Raw genomic sequence first — 19,411 nt, forward strand, 5'->3', positions numbered from 1 at the left:
CGAGTAGCCTCTATGTTCATTCAGGTTATTAGTCAGCCCACACTGACCTCTGTAGAGATGGGTTCAGCAGATAGAGGTAGAACTCTGTCCCAATGCAATAAAAGTGTGCAATAATGTTCATAAATGTTTCCTACAGTGATCCTATCTCTGCTTTGTTGTTGTCAGGGACCCGGGTGCAACTAAGAACAGCAACTGAAACGAAAAGACACACACACACACACACACACACACAGGCCAGATCATTTAACACAACACGAGCACGAGCTGTGTTAAAAGAAGCATTGCACAACATTCACTTACCAATTTAAAATTTCAGAAGGGCTAAAAACAATTACGGATCATGAATATAGTTCAACAAGTTTAAGTTAAAAACTTCACAAACGATACAAATCTCAAAGCGAAGCATGGCTCCCTTCTTCGCATATTCAGTTGTTTATTGCACTTTTTAAATATTAAATCGTGGCCTTCGGATAAAGCGCTAGTCGTTTTTCATAACCAAATTTTCTTGCAAATTTCACGCGCTAAAGCAAAATCGATATCTGAACGCTATACAGGAATCAAGGTGGCGCGTGTAATTTGCTGCCAGATTCAAATCCACGTTTATTCATTACTTTGACTCACGCTGGGAACCTACTTAAATTTAAAATGCTATTTATGAGGCAGATTCGCTTCAACATTTTAACTTTTGCTAAGTGAAATAAAAGTATTAGCAAGGATGTCGGTACTATCACGTGACACAAGGGGGCGCTAATGTTTCTGTTTATCACCCGCGTGGGCATGGTTACGGCGGACGTCAGATGTATTAGCCAAGCTAATAGTGGCTAATCATTTTACCGAAGTCGCTATTTTCTGTAAATGTGTTCAGTAATTTGGCTGCTGTGTAAACAACCAGAACAATGGCAGTAAACGATAACGCTATAAATCGTGTTTATGATTATGGTAATGAATTTAAAGTAATATTGATCGAGCAGCAATTGTATACACAGGTAGAACGACACCGGAAGTCTCGCACATTTGAGTTACAAATATCTCACGTTGGAAAGATCACCATCCCTACATAGGAAAAAGAAAGCTAGATGTGAAAGGAGAGACAGGAGGGTGGGGAATAAGTGCCTTTCCGACATCTAAACTAAACAAAAGCAGATTTTGACTGAAACTGCGGAAAATGACTCACCGCGAAGCGTTCAAATGTAAAAATGCATTGATCGAAATCCGACCCAAACAGTGTCTATCATTTATTCCTATGATCACATGATTTTTATACACCAGAATCTTGTGGAAATCGTAAAAGAAGCCCTTTACTGTGTATAAAGATCCGATAGGCGCACACATTATCTGGGACTTGAATACACAGCTGCAGACACAAGACAAGCAGGACATACACTTTACATCTTTACGTTCACATGTACAGTAGAAAGAGACGCATTAAAAGGTCCTAACTTATATTTTTCATAACAATAAAAAAAGAAAAATCATAAAACAAGTGCTTTGCTTTGTCATAAAAACCACAAATTCACACAGGATTGTTTTTTTTCTTACATCACAGGGCCCATAATGTAAAATGGCATGTACTATCCATTGCATAAAATATCCCTAAGGTATAAAAATTGATTCGCTCACAATAAGGTCTTAAGATAAGTTAAGTTGATGGCATGTATGTGCATACGTTTTATTCTCGTAGAACGTCTATCCTTGATTGCGAGCTACAAAAGTCGCTGATTACGGCAGCCAGCGCTCATCCATAAGGTGCTCGGGCGACTAAAGGCAATTAGGCGATGATCCCTCTATATACACATTCACAATGGCTTTGCGGATCACTCCGGCAGCTTACGGATACACGCCGCTGCTCTCAAAAACTCCCTGAATGTAAGCTCACGCGTCACTTCCTGTCCGGGAGCACCGGGTCAGCTCCCCCCCCGCAGAGTGGTCCGTCGCTGTCCCGTGAGCTCGTTAGGTCCTTTACCGAAGGCGACGATGATATAGTGTTCTCCACGAGTGCAAGGTTCATCAGCAAGTCTTGACGGAGGATTTGGACACGTCTGAGGTTTTCATGATGACGCTGGCACGTTTTTCGTGGACCGACAGCTGGCTGGAGGCTCCGGGGCTGTGGGAGGACGAGGGCAAAGGGGCGTTTAAGAGACTCCAGGCCGCGGGGTCCCGGACAGTGGTTATCTTGAAGTTAGGCTTGTCGGGAGAAATGAAAGAGGACATGCCGGGCAGAGCAGTCTTCACCTTCTCTTCATTTCCAAATAGCACGGCCTGAATACGCTGCAGGGGGAAACAAAACATCAGAGATCAGGACACTAGAAGTAACTAACTTATTCTAATATTAATAATTTGACCTGGTTTTCAAGCCACATCCAAAAATTTTAAGGACAACTATATATTCAAAAATACCCAATTTATAAAAACTGTGTCAAATGAATTATCACAATTAATCTCATTCAAAATAAAGGACTTGTATGTGTACGGTTTTTATTATTTGTATCATTTAAACTAGTTTATTTACACACCCAGACACATATTTATAATGATTTAGATTTTTATTAATTTTGTTTATTATTTGCTTATGTCACTTTATTACAATCAAATGTTTTTATTTGTTTTTTTAATGTATTTTTAGTGTATATTTTAAATTTATTTTAAACTACTTCATTTTTTAATTTACTTATTTAGCTTTTTTTTTTACTATTAACATTAATTTTAATGTATTATATTTTAATTTATTTTTGGATTGTTACATATTTACTTTTGTCGTTTTTTATTCTTATTTATTTGTTTGACATTTTTTTTAAAGGATTTTCTCTAAACTCTCTTCCACAGCCTCTCAGTTTAGGCCAATTCCCTCCCAGTCTCAAGTTTTGAATAACAATAATAATTAAGTCTAAATAAAACTTTTTAAAAAATGAGAAACAAACACAACTGAAACACTTGTTCCTGCACGTCATTAAATTTATAACCAACATCAGAAGCTCAAGAACTTGACAAACATGACAAAAAAAGTCTGGTAATCTCCGCGTATGCTAAGTGCCTTCTTTAAGAGCACGAAGGTGATAGTTTGCACTTGCAAGCTGTCAATTGTCTACCCAGGAACTAACAGTGTATTTTCATGAGTTACAACCTGAAGCCATGCCATAAAACACACACACTTCCTTGTGTTTGAATTATGATAATCCCGAATGGCATGAGAGCGTTATCGCCCACATGTCCAAGGGCCCCACCGCACGCAGCTCACCGCCATCAGTTGCATTTCCTCTCTGACACTCAACTTCATGCCTTTGATTGTTCTCTCTAGAAACTGCTGTGCTGCCTGGAAGACATTTGCTTCATACATCTCAACTGTGTTTAGGCTGATAACTGGCACATAAAACAGTCTGTCTAACAGCGCTTAAAATTAATGATTATTTATAGCTTCTATTGTTTTTACTGACAGAATTATGGCGACAGACTGGCTATCATCAGACTACAGGATCTACTGGCTTCCTGGCACCATGTGAGGGCAGATCTAAGACAAAAAGTGAGAACGAGATCTTTAAGAAGACCTTAAAAACTCTAACATTAAAATCAAACATTAAGTTCTTAGATATGAAGTAAGAACTGACAAAAAAATTAATTAATTTAAAAAATAAATAAATAAATAAATATATATATATATATATATATATATATATATATATATATATATATATATATATATATGATTTGTAAAAAATAAATATCTGCTTTCAAACAATTTCTAGTGATTAATTTAATCCAAAATAAATATACACATATATATGGTATATATGTATATACATATATATTCCTTAATAAACTAAGGAAAAAAAGTATGTCTAAAAGTCTTCAGGCTTTAAAATGGTAAAATGTTTTTTTTTTTTTGCAGGTGAAGCAAAACTCTCCTCGCTTAAAGCCTGAATGTCATTTTAATCAGTCGTCAAAACTGACAGCGGTCTTCTGGGCTGCAGTGAATCAGAGATTGAGTTTTTCAGTTTCACTAGTTTCCTAACAAGCCGCAGCACATTTGCCGGAATCAGTGAGACATGTCACGTCACTGCTTGCTCTTTCTCTTTTTTTTCCCCTGTCTTGTTTTGCATCACAGTTCTGAGGTACAGGAACCGAAAACAGGGGGTAGAGCGCGTCTAGCATGTAAGCTTTACCCAGATGCATGCTGGAACTTACATGTGCGGATAGATACTGCGCGCTGGTAAACGGGAACTAGGAAAAGCCACAATCTTTCAGGCATGAAACAATAAATCACAAGACGTGGCGTTTTAAAATCAAAATACATTTTGTAGCTTTAAGTCCGAGTCTGCAGCTTAAAACCCATCTTTCAGCAGATAAAGTTATTTAAAAAGCGGTCTTTCTTTTTCATTTCGAAAAATGTCCCACTTTATATTAAGCAGCCTTAAATACTATGTCAAAATCGAGATTTCTACATCTTATGAAAGCAGAGTAAAAAAAAAATCTTTCCATTGACGTATAGATAATATACGACAAATATATGGCTGAGATACAACTCTCTGGAATCTGAGAGTGCAAAAAAATCTAAATACAATGAAAATCACCTTTAAAGTTGTCCAAATGCAATACTAATCAAAACAGTAAAAAAAAACATTTTAATGTATTTACGGTAGGAAATTGACAAAATATATATTTATAGGTTTTGTGGTCCAGAGTCACATATAAAGTAGGAAAAACTCATCATGTATATGCAAACTTGTACCTAATTAAATATGCCCTAGGATGATAAGTACATCCTTATTTGAATAGCAAAATTAAAATGCACCTTACCTTTTAAACCTTTATTTTTAGACTTTGTCTTTTTAACCAGTCCTTTGCCTAAACAAAGCATTTCCTTACCGAGGGTAAAAATGCTTGGTCATTTGTAACAGTTTGTATAACATGCTACAGTCGATTTATAAAATCTGGCACGCTTGTACAAGACTAAATGCTCAGCCACCGAGACCAGTTTTCTCAAAAACCACCGCCGGAGAATCACAGGCTGGACTTATTCTGCAAAAAGCCAAAGTGAGCGAGTACTTAGACTTGTTAGGCTATCAAAGAAACTCGAGACTGTAATTGTACTACTGCAATGAGCTGTGAAAACATTTGCACGCGCGCCGACATCGTTTGATATATTTGGCCCTCAGAGTGGCAGAGTGAAAAAGCAGCCTGTGAAAACTTGCTCTGCGAAATTCAAAAGCGCTGAAAAACACCTTTGCAGGCACTGGATCAGTGCTTTTCTAAAAAACGTACTCCATGCATGCATGCAGAAGCACATTTTTGGCACTGCAACAATGTTAACCTGTGTATTTGTGTTATAACGAACCTCTCTACCAAAAAAAAAAAAAAAAAAACATCTTCCTTTAAATATGTCTTAGCCACTAAACCGTATGTTGCTATTCAGGCAGCTTCAATAAACACACACGTATATATAGTAACTCGCTCAGCGAGATTCTGCTCAAGTTGTTGTATTCATCGTAGCTGACCTGAAAGTCAGCACAGGTGCAAGCAGTTTATGTGATAGCACCTCTTGTGGCTGAGAAAGGAACGGTTTACAAAAAAATGAAAAAGACAAAAATGATCATTTACTCTCCGTCAAGCCATACAAATATAGATGAGTTTGTTTCTTCAATCAGAACAGATTTGGAGAAAAAAACGTTGCATTACATCACAGTGTATGTGAATGGGTGCCGTCGGAATGAGAGTCTAAACAGCTGATAAAAACATCCGCAATAATACACAGGTAATCTAGATGATGAATGAAAGTGAAAAGCTGCATGTCTGAAGGACATAAATCCATTATCAAGGCACTTAACTTTAAACCATAAGACTTGTAAAAGGTGCTTGATCTGTGCATTTCGCTCCTGATTCAGAGACCGCTTTTTCACTTGAGAAAGCACTGTTATGAATAGAGGACCCGACACGGATTACTTGAGGGGTATTGTGATGCTTTTATCAGCCGTTTGGACTCTCATTCCGACGGCACCCATTCGCCGCAGATCCGTTTGTGAGCAGGCGACGTAATGCTGCATTCCTCCGAATCCGTTTTGAACAAGGAACAAAATAATTACAGATAACCGTGAGTTTTCAATTTCCAGGTAAACTATTCTAACGCTCTGAAATCAGATAAAAAAAAAAGTTTTTGAATGTCACAGATCACATTCTGCCCTTTAGCATCAGTACGAGAAGCACAATTCAGTTTCTCACACCCTTAAAGCCACTGCAATAAACAGAAGTGCACAAAAGGATTCTGGGTATTGCTTGGACACACCCATAAAAAGCACTGTTCTTTCTGGTTATTCCTTTCGGCCACTATCACTCAGCAACTGCAGTCTGCAGTACTTTCACATTCTGAGCACAGTAACAGACTATTCTGTGTTCAAACCTGTCCGCTTTGGCAAAGGGAAATAGTTTGGACGGATTTTGCAGTTACCTCTTTGGAGTCTTCCTCGCTGGCGCTGTCTGTATCGCTCTCTGCTGGAAGATAAGGAGACAGCAAAGCGGTCAGACTGATTCATCAGGGATTTCCTGACAGACAGGTTAAACAATTAAACAATGCAAAAGATCATGAGTTGAAAAAAAAAAAAAAAAGTTCAACGGATCGCCTGTCTGTACATCTTGTATATTTAACCCTTACAGCTTTAGAAGTTTCAACCGATTACGCCAATAAATGACTAAAAGATATCCTCAGGGCCAGTCATTTCTAATGTTTTAGATGAGAAAATACAGTTTAAATTGCACTGAGAGATGCTGGGATGAGATGATATAAATATCAGGAGAAAGAAGATAGTTTGCTTTGGCAGCTTGGCTCTGTGTTTGTGTTTACTATAAAGAACAAAAAAAAAAAATTGAGCAAGACGTTTCATGCTGTAAACCACACGCTTTCAGCCCGAGGGACTTCTGAGAAAAAAAGGACTGTTGATTGGAAAACACGGAACAACAGGACATGAGTCAACATTCCCGTCCGTGCACAAACGCACCGACAAGCGGTACTGTACGGTACATTTCACACCGCTAAAAACAAGTTTTCATTAGCCGAGCCCCACAATTTCAACAATGCCAAGAGATCTGGGTACTCCGCGCGAGCAGACGGAAGAGAAACGCAAAACGCAGGCAGCTCCGCGGATAAAGTGTATTTGAGCGATTCTGGTCTGCTCTAGGAAGTCATTTGAATTCCTGAGTCGTAACAAGCTCCCGGAGGGAAACGAATTAAACGGCAACACTTACGGACGAAAACACGGAAACCTTTTAGCTGTAATCTTGCTCTTGTTCTGGATGGTTTCTTATGGGAAGCGGCGTTTCAGAGCGGGCCGCAGTCAGCAACAATTAATTAGTGGTGACGTTGCTAAGATATGAATTATTACTGGGGTGAATTCTGGTGAATTGGGAGACGTTTGCCATTGAGACGTCTTAGAGACGAATGTCCCAAATGACTGAATTCACTCTGCCGCTTGTTTTAGCCGTATACGCTTTAGCGTGCAACTCGCTACCGAGCGCCAATGAATGATTCGTGCAATAAAAAATGAGATAGAATCCTGCTACAGAACACCTAGCAACTGCATCTGCAATTCATTTCAAGACAACTTTACAGCCACCTTTTTAAGACTTACTTGCTTAACCCAGATGAATCAGTATTAGAACAAGCTCATTCTCCAAAATGGATTGATTATCGTAGAGATGTCAATATTTATGTTGTTTCCGCACCTCTTGGTGACAAAGGGCTATCAATTACAGAATGGAGATGTCTGTAGGACCAACTCAGACAATGGCTTGCTTTCATTTACACGGTGGGGTAACCTGTGATGGGCTAAAAGTTTGAGCTTAGGGAATTTTCTGAATCTGCTGAATGCTAGATATGTACTATATATGTATATGTATATGTATATCTGCTGGAGCTTTTACATGCTCGTCATTTTATCTTACAGGCCGCATAGCATTCTGGACAGTGTTGACATTGGCAGCTAAAACTAAAACTATTAAAAATTGCTTTTGGTAATTGAAATAAAGCTGAAAAAAAAAACAAAGATTAATTAACAGTTAAAAAAAAAAAAAAAAAAAAAAATCAGTATACAAATGTATTAAAACTATATCGAAACTAAGCAGAAATTCACATAACTACATTGAAAAATACAGTAAATACATTATGTTCCGAATGCTATACCTGGATATTAGCAAATCCTGTTCAGGTGTACTAATTCATTCCTCTGTTTTAGTAAAACGTGGACACTTACTAATTTGTTCCCTTGTTGTACTAATCTGTTCTTGTTTTGTATTAAATTGTAGCTACTCATTTATTAACCCTGTTGTACTAATTCCATGTTATACTATATTGTTTTTTATTAAATCGTGGCTCATTGTACTAATTTGTGGCCTCGTCGTATTAAACCGTATCCACATTGTACTAATTTATTCTTTGGTACTGACTCAACTAAAGCAAGGAAACTAATTTGGTCACACTTTACATTAAGTTCCAATTCCTGCTAACAAACCATTGACTTTTGCCTCAGTAAGCTTCTAATTTGCTGCTTATTAATATTTAGTATGGTAGTTGGTAAGTTGGTAAGATTCGGGATGTAGTACATGACAGAATTTGTTGTTTTTATGTAATAATATGTTAATAATAGACATGATAATAAGCAACTAGTTAATAGCGAGTGTTACGGTAAGTTGTAATAACAACAAGGACGCGATTTCCCATGAATGAATTAATAAACCATGTGAACAAATTCATAATTGGCCAGGATAGGCCTATAATTCCTGTATGTAATGTGTGGGGCTCTGCAGAAATTACGTATAAAAAAACCCCATAATAAATCATAATATAAAATAAAAGCACTGGTCCTGTCAACAACCTAATACACGCTAACAGCAAAAACAAGACATTGGCAACGCAATTTAATATGATTTTTGAAAACCAATGCATATCTACCTAGCAACCACATAGCAACGTGTTAACAACTCACTTTAGAAGCCACACTGCAGTGCACTGAACGCAGTACTACAATGAACACCATGACAACTCCATAGCAACACCTTAGCAGTGCAGCTGCAGTTTACTAACAAGTAACTGCTTTAATATCCATTATTGCAATATAAGTGGATAACTGTGTCAGGCCTTTACAGCATATTAAAGGCACACTTTAACTTTATGAAGACGTGCACATGCAGGCGAAAGAGTGAACTCTGTTCGCACCTCACTGTTATATATTAACTCCATCTGGCCAGAGCCGAGTTACAGTACAGAGGTACAGCCGACGTGACACAGTCTGTCCTTGAGGCTCCACTCTAACGGACATTGTACAACACAACCAACACACGCAGCCTGCACAGATCTCAACGCCTCGAAGCACGCTTCATGACGAAAATTAAACGCTTTAGGAGGGATGTTTCCAATCTGACCTGGAACGAATGCGCTGCAAAAAAATTTTCTTAGTATTTTTGTTGTTTTTTCAGTGCAACATTCTTTAATCAGGGTACTTTGGGAAACAAAAGCACTGAAGATATTAAAGATTTCTTTCCCAAAAAACATTCAGATGAATGTTAAGAAAAATAAACTCTGGCTCTGTATAAAAATTAAAAAGCTAATCATGACCTTTTAACTCTAATCACTAATGTGATTTTTTTTCTCAGAATTGCGAGATATAAACTTGCTTGATATAAACAAGACTTGCAAGAGTGATATAGACTCGCAATTGTGAGTTATAAGGTCAAAACTGAAAGATATAAAGTCAGGGTTGTGAGATAACATTTTTCAACTGCCCTTTAAAATTTTATATTCAGTGGCAGAAACGTGTTTCCGTATTTTTCTGGCCCCACTGGCAGGAATTTTAAGCTCAATTATATGAATTGGTTTGGGAGACTGGATATTTATATTAATTAATAAGTCAAAATACTTCAGCAAATGGAACCAGACCGGGGCCTTTAAACAGAGGATCAGCATTGTAAATACAGTCATGTCTGAAGGATGGAGAGCATGTTTGTCGAGCCAACCTCCATACGAGGAGACGGGGGAGATCTGTAAGGGGTACAGGTCGCTGGAGGTCACGGCCTGCTCCTCGTTTTCCGTCACCACCTCGATGGTCTGACACACGTCTGGCAGATCGTTGATGATCAGGTGGTCGTCTGCAGGGCTCCTCCCACCAGCCTCTGAGGAAGAAGAACAGGGAAGAGAGAGTGAATATGGAGAACAGTGAAGTGGGAAGTGAACGTGTTTCTTAAAGGGGCCGGAGTCATTTTTCACTGGACGCAATCCCTCCGGTCCACGTAGCTGAACTCTATTTCCCGTGGCCGGAGTGATGCGGTGGAAACGAGGTTAAAAACAAATTAACCGGCTGGAAGGCTTTTTGTAAATCAATTACGTTGCAGTTGATTTTGCGTCGCCAATTCCATGCGCATCACGAACTACACATGACTAACAAAACAAACAAGCTCACCTTTTACCCCGATCGAGTGCGTTAAGTGAGATTGAAGGGGGAAACAGAGAACAGCGGACATGAATAAACAAACACAGTAACAAGGAGATCAGGATAAACAGGTCCATGACAGAATAGTCTGATCATATACAATCCCTAATCTATATCACACTTAAATCTGGCAAGAACATGCCTCAACAAAAAAAACTCAATATATAAATATAAAATAAAAGAAATTTATTGAGTTTTTGTTGATATATATATATATATATATATATATATATATATATATATATATATATATATATATATATAAATAATGTCTGTGCATTAGTACATTGCAGTAGCACTTATTGTCCTGAATTAAATTCATGTTGCATTTTTTTATTAAACAAACATAATTTTCTTTTTTCTTTTTATTTATTTTATTATTATTATTGTCTTGGGGTGAAATAAGACCTCTACGATCTTCTGTGACATAAACTTTTACAAAACCTTTCTTTCATTATGTAACTAACTGTCCATTTAAATGGCAGCCATTCCTAAAATTCAATAGCAGTCAAATCAAAATGCCTCTTTAGTAACTCGCTGGGTTTACATGTCAACACGGCTCATGTCAGTTTCAGTGTGATAAGTAGATAACGCCTTTAAGTTTTTGATTTTGGAGATTTGGTAAGGCAGAGAAATGTGAGAGAAAGGCAAACAGCTGTGAGGCGATACATGTGTTAAACAGGGATAGGAGAGGCAGAGCAAAAATATAAAAATCTGCCTGTGGTGAGAGAAGCCTGAAGCTTTCTGGGTATTTTAAAAAAAAAGTGGATGAGGAACACAGAACAAAATGCTGCTGTGTTACAAAGACCCTTTCATATTCTGTTAAACCGCAAGTCATGCTTTTTTTAAAGAGAATCCTAAAATAAACCTGAGAGATATTATCTTTTAACAGCTTAATGTGTAATAATAATGCAGTTAAAATATATATAAGAATTATTACAGAACTGAGACACACATAAGTGTTACATAAAGGTTTTTCCTTTAAACAAAAGCATGATTTTAAAATGGGTAAAACATTTATCACAAATATTTGAAAATGATAATAATAACAATAATAAAATACATATTTGAAAAAAAAAAATTTATTTGCTACATACATACAAACATTAATAATAATGATAATAATAATAATAATAATAATAATAATAATAATAATAAAGAAGAAGAAGAAGACAACAAGCCATTGAAAAGTTTAATATTTTAGGGGTGTTTTAAGTTTCTTGTTTTAAAAAATCATGATTTGTGCTTTAGTTGGACAGAATTTGAAAGTGTAATAGGTTTATAACAAATGCTATATTAATAAAATTCATATTTTACAGAAACTTAAAAACAAAAATGAAACCTAACACTTACAATAGCTAACAATACCTAACATAAGCTTATATTATAAATATTTATCTATTATAATTATTTTAATCTATTAGATTTTATCATTTCAATAATAATAATAATTATAATAATAATAATAATAATGTTACTATTATTATTATTTGTATTTGTATGTTTATATCAAATATCTTGTAAAATTGTATTATTATTATTATTATTATTATTAATAAATGTATGAAATTATATTAAAACAAAATAATAATAATAATAATAATAATAATAATAATAATAATAATAATAATAATAATAATAATAATAATTGCACCATTCATGTCCTTCAAAAGTATTAAGTTTAGGGTTATTTTTAGTTTCTGTTTAAAAAGGCTTACATTTTAATACTCCCAGTTGTGTAAAAAGTTGCACAAATAGATCTGCCAGAATATGTTTAGTCTGACTATTTAGCTAAATTAAACCTGGAATGAGTTAATAATTATTGACTAATAGCTGCTAATATAGCAGATAGCGTTTCGGATCAAAACTCCATTCTTGCTAGATTGTAAAGAACAGGTTCCACCTGAAAATGCTCATGTGACCTGAGCACAGGTGTGCAGGGCGGAGCAGGAAGTTCACCACCTACCTGTACTGGAGTTATCTGCCTCCTGCTTGATTGTGACTGGGGTTTTACACGACGAAGAGCCATTACTGTTTTCCCAACTCGAAGGCACAGGGCACGGTCGTGCTCCCTGCTGTTAACACACACACACACACACACACACATTAGAGCATTTCTAACAGCAAAAAATATTCACAAAAGTGAAAGTCCATACCTTTATCTTTTCTTCTTTTTCAATTCCTCTCTTTTTTCCTTTGCGAAACACAAACACACAAATCTAGATCAGTGCATGCAAATAAATAACTCTTTAGAATAGTATCAAATCAGCAGATGTCACAAAACCTGTCAAGAAGATTTCTACGTCTTATTTCACCCCAAAATCAAAACAAAGGCTGGACATTTCATATTAAGGATAAATATTTTTTTATATAACGAAGATATTACAAATTACATTTATAATAATAATTATATAAATATTTTACTGCAATGTAAGCGTTTATTAATGATTCTGGATGCTTTACATTCCTTTACTTTTTAGATGCCTTACAAATATATATATATACTATAACACTATTATAACAAAACAATATATATAACACTATTATTATTGTTGTTGTTGTTGTTATTATTGATGATGATGATTAATAATAATAATAAAACCATCATTATTATTAATAATAATTAGTATTTTTAATTATTAGTCATTATTTTAATGACAATTAGGCATATTTATTCACATAATATTCTGTCTGTAACCATTTATGTGAAGAGAAAAAAATTGTCAGCTTTTATGAGATTTGTCCTATGAGATTTGATATAAGATTTGATTTGATTTTATATTGTTTTAAGGATTCTGGATGTTCATTGGATTTTTTCCCCTTTTATTTGTTATTCTCAATGGTAATTTTCATTTGACCCTCATTAATAATGTTTTCATAAAGCAGTGCAACAAATACTACCAGGACTTTATTTTCATGCAATTAAGTGCATTTATTCACACACACGCACGTTTGTTTTAAGTGGGGACACTGTATAGACTTCGACTGATTTTATATCAGGTTAATGACATTTTCTATCAGCTCACCCAATGCCTACTTAACCTTCACAGAATAGTGGATTTAGGTGTCTGCCATGACACTCGCTGTGAGAAATACTCTGCAGAGTGATACGAGCAGTGAATTCTGTCATCACTACAATACTGCACTCCTCTCAGCCAATCAGATTCAAGGGCCAGAAAGAAATTATGTATGTGTATATATACGGAATTATGGAAACACAACATACATCTGTGTGTGTCTGTGTGAATAAATGCACTTAATTTTCATAATACTTTAGGTGAAATATGGCAAACCTATTTTCTTATGTCAGTTTCCGTGAGACTGACCCACAAAGGCAGACTAAGTTGGATCATGGGATCATACCATTCTTAGGTGTGATTAAACAAACACGACAGAAATGTGTTTAAGTGCACATCATCAGGACTGAAGTGAAGCAGTCAGAGTCAGTGCTGACATGTGAGGGACTGACCTCTCTTTGAATGCCTTTCAGACGCTGACAGCATCTTATACACCCTGAAGGCGTTTGTTCCCTTTTTGATGCTTTTGTCTTTCACCTCCTCTATGTCAGGCAGGGAGTTCATTGCACAGCGAAAGTTTGCCTTCCATGTTTTGGGGTCCGGTTTGTCACCTGGCTGATATTTCCCTAAAAAATGACCAGATAACTTCAGCTCTTCATATCTGTATTGACGTTATTAGTTGTACGCTTTCAATGAAGCTATAGGAATAATGTGGAGACACGGAAATAACTGCTCAAAACACCCTAGCAACCATTTTGCAAAATCCTAGCAACCGCCTGAAACACCATAGCATCCTAACAACACCAAAAAGACCCTAGCAACCAAGCAGCAAAGTCATAGCAACCATGCAGGACACCGAAGCAAACAACAAGGGACAGCCCTAGCAACCACTCAACACAAAATACCTAAGCATCCGACAAGTAAAGCCCTAGTGACCACCAAGAGCACCCTAGCAACGAACAAGAAATAACCCTAGCAAACACTTAGTCCAGAATACGCTAGAGACCAACAAGCTAAACCTAAGCAACAACCCAAAACACCCTAGCGCCAATAAGTAGCCATCCTAGAAACCACCCAACAAAACATACTAAAGCAACCAACAAGCAAAACCCTAGCCAACACTCAGAAGACACTCTACCCAGCTCCCAACCCGGAATACACAAGTAATCAACAGACAAAACCCTAACAACCAAAAAGTAACCATCCTAGCAACCACCCAACCCAGAATACCCAAATAGCCAACAAGCAAAACCCTAGCAACCACCCAAGACACACTGGAAACCAACAAGCAACCACCCAAACCAGACTACCCAAGCAACCAACAAGCAAAACCCTAGCGACAACCTAGCATCCAAGAAGTAACCACCCTAGCAACCACCCAAACCAGAATACCCATATAGCTAAACAAGCAAAACCCTAGAGACCACCCAGGACACCCTAGCAACCAAAACTTACCCATCCTAGCAAACTACCAATTCACAATACTCTAGAAAAATCAACAAGCAAAACCCTAGAGACCAACCAGGACACCCTAGCAACCAAAACTTACCCATCCTAGCAAACTACCAATTCAGAATACTCTAGAAATCAACAAGCAAAACCCTAGCAACCAACCAGCGCACCCTAGCAACCAACAAGCACAACCCTAGCAACCACCCAACCCAGAACACCCAAGTAACCCCTAGAGACTACCAAGAGCACACTAAATTCCAACTACAAACCTTAGCAACCACAATGCAGCATTGCAGCGGCGTATTTTGCACAGATAATCACCCATTGCACTGTGCTCTAAAAAAGAAATTACACCTAGTTCGAATCTGGTGTGATCTAGATCTAATCAGAATATTCACAATCGCATCCCAACATTTCAAGAACGATCTGTTTGCACAGCGTACATTTAAGTGCACGTATGACAGTCTGCATGATGACTGCACCTGTATGGATGGCCCAGTTTCGGAAGAGCGGGGCATCTTTCTCTACGTCCCAGCCGTGTCGCGCAGCATGCATCCATGGAATCTGAAATATCCTCTTCTCCTGCAGGCAAAGAACATGCAAAACGTGTCACGAGCCGAGACACACCCAAAATGCACCTTGTTTGTGCACGCAGTCACATCTACACGACAGAACACTTCGCAAACAATAGCATCTCGCTCACGGCGAGCGTCGTTTCGCCAAAACAACGTTTCAAAAAAAAAAAACAAGTTTAGACAGTACCTTGTTGACCCATTTGAGCCCCGGAATTTTACAAGAGTTTATCTGCTCTTCCAACCACGGTCTCATACGCATTCTCTCCACCGGCATGCTGGCCTAGAGAAAGAGAGAAAGAGAGATCTGGAATGTGTCAAAGTTTGACAGCGACTTTTCCTCCTTCAACAGGTTGTAAATTCCTCTATGACTATCCAGGAAGCACGACGGAAAACTTTAACCCCATTTCTAAAAGCGAACCTCCTGCGAAGACCATCTGAATCACAGTTTACTGAAAGTTACTGCTAACCAAATGATTGTGAGATACGGTTTGTGTTTGGGCTAGAGTCAGCACCGTGAGTCAGGACGTGAACGACAACACAAGTAGAGGATGTTGGAGAGTTGTGTGTGTGAGAGAGAGAAAGAGTTTATCTAAGAAAGAGAGCGCATGCGGTCAGACCTGTAATATCAATCATGCCCCGATGACAGACGGGAGATGTTTCTTAATCCGTTTTCATTTCGCCAAGCTCAAATCGCACGTTACAGATTAACCGGTTCGAGATCGTAAAAAGGTTTATAGTTAATTTACAATGAAAACTCTCGCTTTGAAATCATTCGTTTGTTGCCCGGACCTTTGAACTTTTATGGTCCGGTAGGAAATGAGGAAAAAAGGCCATCACAACACAGAGCAACAACATTATACCGCATACGACACTCTAATATATGCACAGTTATGAGCCTAAAGACAGTTACAGTAAGAAATACAGGCATAAAACCACACAAAACCATAAACTAATAAGTAGGAATGCGTGATATATTGGTTTCATATAACTGATGTTAGAGTGTATATATATATATATATATATATATATATATATATATATATATATATATATATATATACACACACATATACACACACACACTGTATATATATAACAACTATTCAACTTTAACTATAACTATTGCTCTGTAGGTTAGAATGTCATATACTGTACATTATTACACTGTAAGCTTAAATTTAAGCAAGCATCATGATTTGAACTTGACCCAAAAATACTGATAATACTAAAAGGACATAAAAACGATCCGCTTTACTTGTTAGTGAGGTTTTATGAGCACAAAATGGTGCTCTAAGGATATGAAGCTGTATTTATCAGCTTATCAAACATAATTTGGATTCAGACACCGGTGCACCAGTTTATGACAGACACTTTCCCCGACAGTGTCCATGTTACACCCAGTGCACGTCCATGTAAGTCGATAACAGCGATAATAATATTCACAGGTCCGTGCAAACGTCTCACTAACATAATTCGACATTAAAAACGCGTTATTCGTTAGTTCTGCTCAGCACTTACGGTGGAGTGGCATTGCGGTGTCCCAATCATTCTCACAGCACACTAAATCAGTTGACTTCAACCTCCCCGAATAAGTATGATAGTGTTGTCAAGTCAACTCAAAAGTGAAAATAAACATTCCTGGATTCCCATTGGATCCAAACACCCCTTGACTTTCGATTTAACACTCACCCCAGCAACTCTACGTGGCCTACGGCATAAACATCCACTTATATGCATATGAGCCCCATAAATACATGCGGAAATGCAATTTATTACCTGTGACGCGTGGAAATCACTCCAGGAATACAGGCAAAGAGCGCGCGAAGAGTCTCGATAATTTTGTAGTTCTCGATAACAAAACGAAAAGTCAAATGGGTTTGATTTCGCTCTTCAGATCGAAAGCAAAACAAGTGAAGGAAACAAGCGCTTGGGTGGAAATCCCCAGTGTGCGCGCGTGTGAGCGTGCGTTGTGCGCTTACTTCGTGTTTACGAACCCTACTGCGGCCAGGGATTGGCTCGTTAATATTAACGACGTGGCGAGACGTTCGCGAGCTGATTGGCCAGCTTACAGGCGGCGCCGTCTCGGCTAATGAATATTAATTACGCAGCGAGACGCTCGCGCACGGATTGACTGACAAGCAGAGTCGAGAAGAGTTAATAATTCATTTTGTTCCAAATGACAGCCTAATACAAATATCATTTGCACTATAAAATAAAAAATATAATAAATAAAAAAATTATGTATATATATATATATATATATATATATATATATATATATATATATATATATATATATATATATATATATATATACATATATATATATATATATATATATATATATATACATATATATATATATATATATATATATATATATATATATATATATATATATATATATATATATATATATATATATATATATATATATATATACATATATATATATATACATATATATATATATATATATATATATATATATATATATATATATATATATATATATATATATATATATATATATATATATATATATATATATATATATATATATATATATATATATATATATATATATATTTATAATAATACACGCAAAACAACAAGATATTTTGAAATCCACATTTACCGGACGCTTCAACCAGAGCGACGTCTCTGAACCTACTAAATATTCATAAGCTAAACCCTGGCCATAGTAGTTTTTGCGTTGGCTCGCTCATTGGCTGCAGGCTGAAACGCGAAAGTCGATTTCATTTTCACTTCCTCGTTGTTTCGTTATTGCTTCTTAAAGGCGAAGCGGGCAGAAAAGAAACTTAAGGCGCTTCGCGCAAACACGGCGTCGCGCTTCAGCGCTCGTTGCGTGCGCGTGTGCTCAGAAAATCGCCACGTTTCAGAAACTTTATTTGTTCTTTATCGCATACACTTTACGTGCAGACGCTGCCTATGGTTGTGCGCGTCTGCGGTAAAACCACGTTCACGTTTTGTGTGTTTTTAGTAAGTTGCACGTGACAGCCCTGTGCACGGCTGTAGCAGGAATCGCATTTACAGAAAGATATCGAGCTGTAGAGATGAGAGAAGCAATGCAAGTTGTTAAAAGCATTATAGCTGTGCAATCCTATCCTCGGTGTCTTTCCACACACACACACACACACACACACAGAAAGAGAGAGATAGGGAGTCTCTTATCTATACTGCCATGCCCTGCAACTCCCAGAGTATGATGCAACACACCGACTCTAAACAACACAAACCCCATTTAAATAATACATCGGCCTCAGACATACGGTAGAGTACCATAATTGCAAAATAACCCTAAAGCATTTCTAAAACCAATCTTCTTTTTCTTAAATCATCCACGTCCCCCCGCCCCCAATATCTTTGTATTGAACAGGAAACAGCTTGACGACTGGCTGAGAAACAAGACTGAAACAGAAATAAGGTAAAGTTTCAGGGAGTCGTTCTGCTTTCTGCCGCATTTCTCAGGAACACACCTTGTTTTCGAGCCCTCGGCCGGGATCTAAGAACAGAGCTCCCCTAGCGGTTAACAGCGGAGGGCCCTTAAAAGACACGTTATAACGTTACCATCAGCTAAAACTACAAACACGTCCCTTGAAGCAAACACATAAATAAACGTTAACTGAAACGAAAGAAATATAACATAAAAAACAAAGAATAATAAAAACTTAATAGATGTGTGAAAACGAAAAAATGGCAATAAAGCACAACTAAATTCTAAATATTAATAAAAACTATAATAGTGTCTCACTGATCCTAAAGTAACTGTTTGAGGATTTTAAACACTTACAGCGGTTTTGGAGACTTATGAAAAACGGTTTAAATGAAATGTCTTAAAATAACTCCTGCAACAGTTTTTTATTGCTTCGCTTCTTTT

The 19,411-nt window shown here is 37.0% G+C and overlaps 1 protein-coding gene across 6 annotated transcripts; it reads right to left on the minus strand.

The window, feature by feature from the left end:
- Nucleotides 1-1,222: 1,222 nt before the first annotated feature.
- irf2 (interferon regulatory factor 2) lies at nt 1,223-17,471 on the minus strand. 6 transcript variants are annotated; one of them, XM_043257463.1, is made up of 9 exons: nt 17,287-17,471; nt 15,698-15,790; nt 15,418-15,517; nt 13,936-14,109; nt 12,623-12,660; nt 12,433-12,541; nt 9,994-10,149; nt 6,437-6,480; nt 1,223-2,268 (listed from the first exon to the last, which is right to left on the minus strand). In XM_043257463.1, the coding sequence occupies exons 2-9, from the start codon at nt 15,782-15,784 to the stop codon at nt 2,008-2,010; spliced, it is 969 nt and encodes a 322-aa protein (XP_043113398.1). In that variant the 5' UTR covers nt 15,785-15,790; nt 17,287-17,471; the 3' UTR covers nt 1,223-2,007. The 6 variants fall into 6 exon arrangements, with proteins under 6 accessions (XP_043113398.1, XP_043113400.1, XP_043113397.1 ...); XM_043257465.1 differs by lacking the exon at nt 17,287-17,471 and adding an exon at nt 17,029-17,191 and having other exon boundaries at nt 6,437-6,477; nt 12,433-12,538; XM_043257462.1 differs by lacking the exon at nt 17,287-17,471 and adding an exon at nt 17,029-17,185 and having other exon boundaries at nt 6,437-6,477.
- Between the last annotated feature and the right edge of the window lie 1,940 nt (nt 17,472-19,411).

The sequence above is a fragment of the Puntigrus tetrazona genome, chromosome 14 (genome assembly GCF_018831695.1).
Source record: "Puntigrus tetrazona isolate hp1 chromosome 14, ASM1883169v1, whole genome shotgun sequence".
In the NCBI taxonomy this organism is placed as follows: Eukaryota; Metazoa; Chordata; class Actinopteri; order Cypriniformes; family Cyprinidae; genus Puntigrus; species Puntigrus tetrazona.

Bases quoted from the DNA above. Each gene is read 5' to 3' on its own strand.
- irf2 (XM_043257460.1), bottom strand. From the start codon at position 17,058: ATGATTGGGACACCGCAATGCCACTCCACC. The intron at 12,661-13,935 runs GTCAGTCCCTCA...TGTTTCGCAAAG, and splicing joins TGAAAGGCATTCAAAGAGAG to GAAAAAAGAGAGGAATTGAA. The intron at 12,542-12,622 runs GTATGGACTTTC...GTGTGTTAACAG, and splicing joins AAAAAGAAGAAAAGATAAAG to CAGGGAGCACGACCGTGCCC.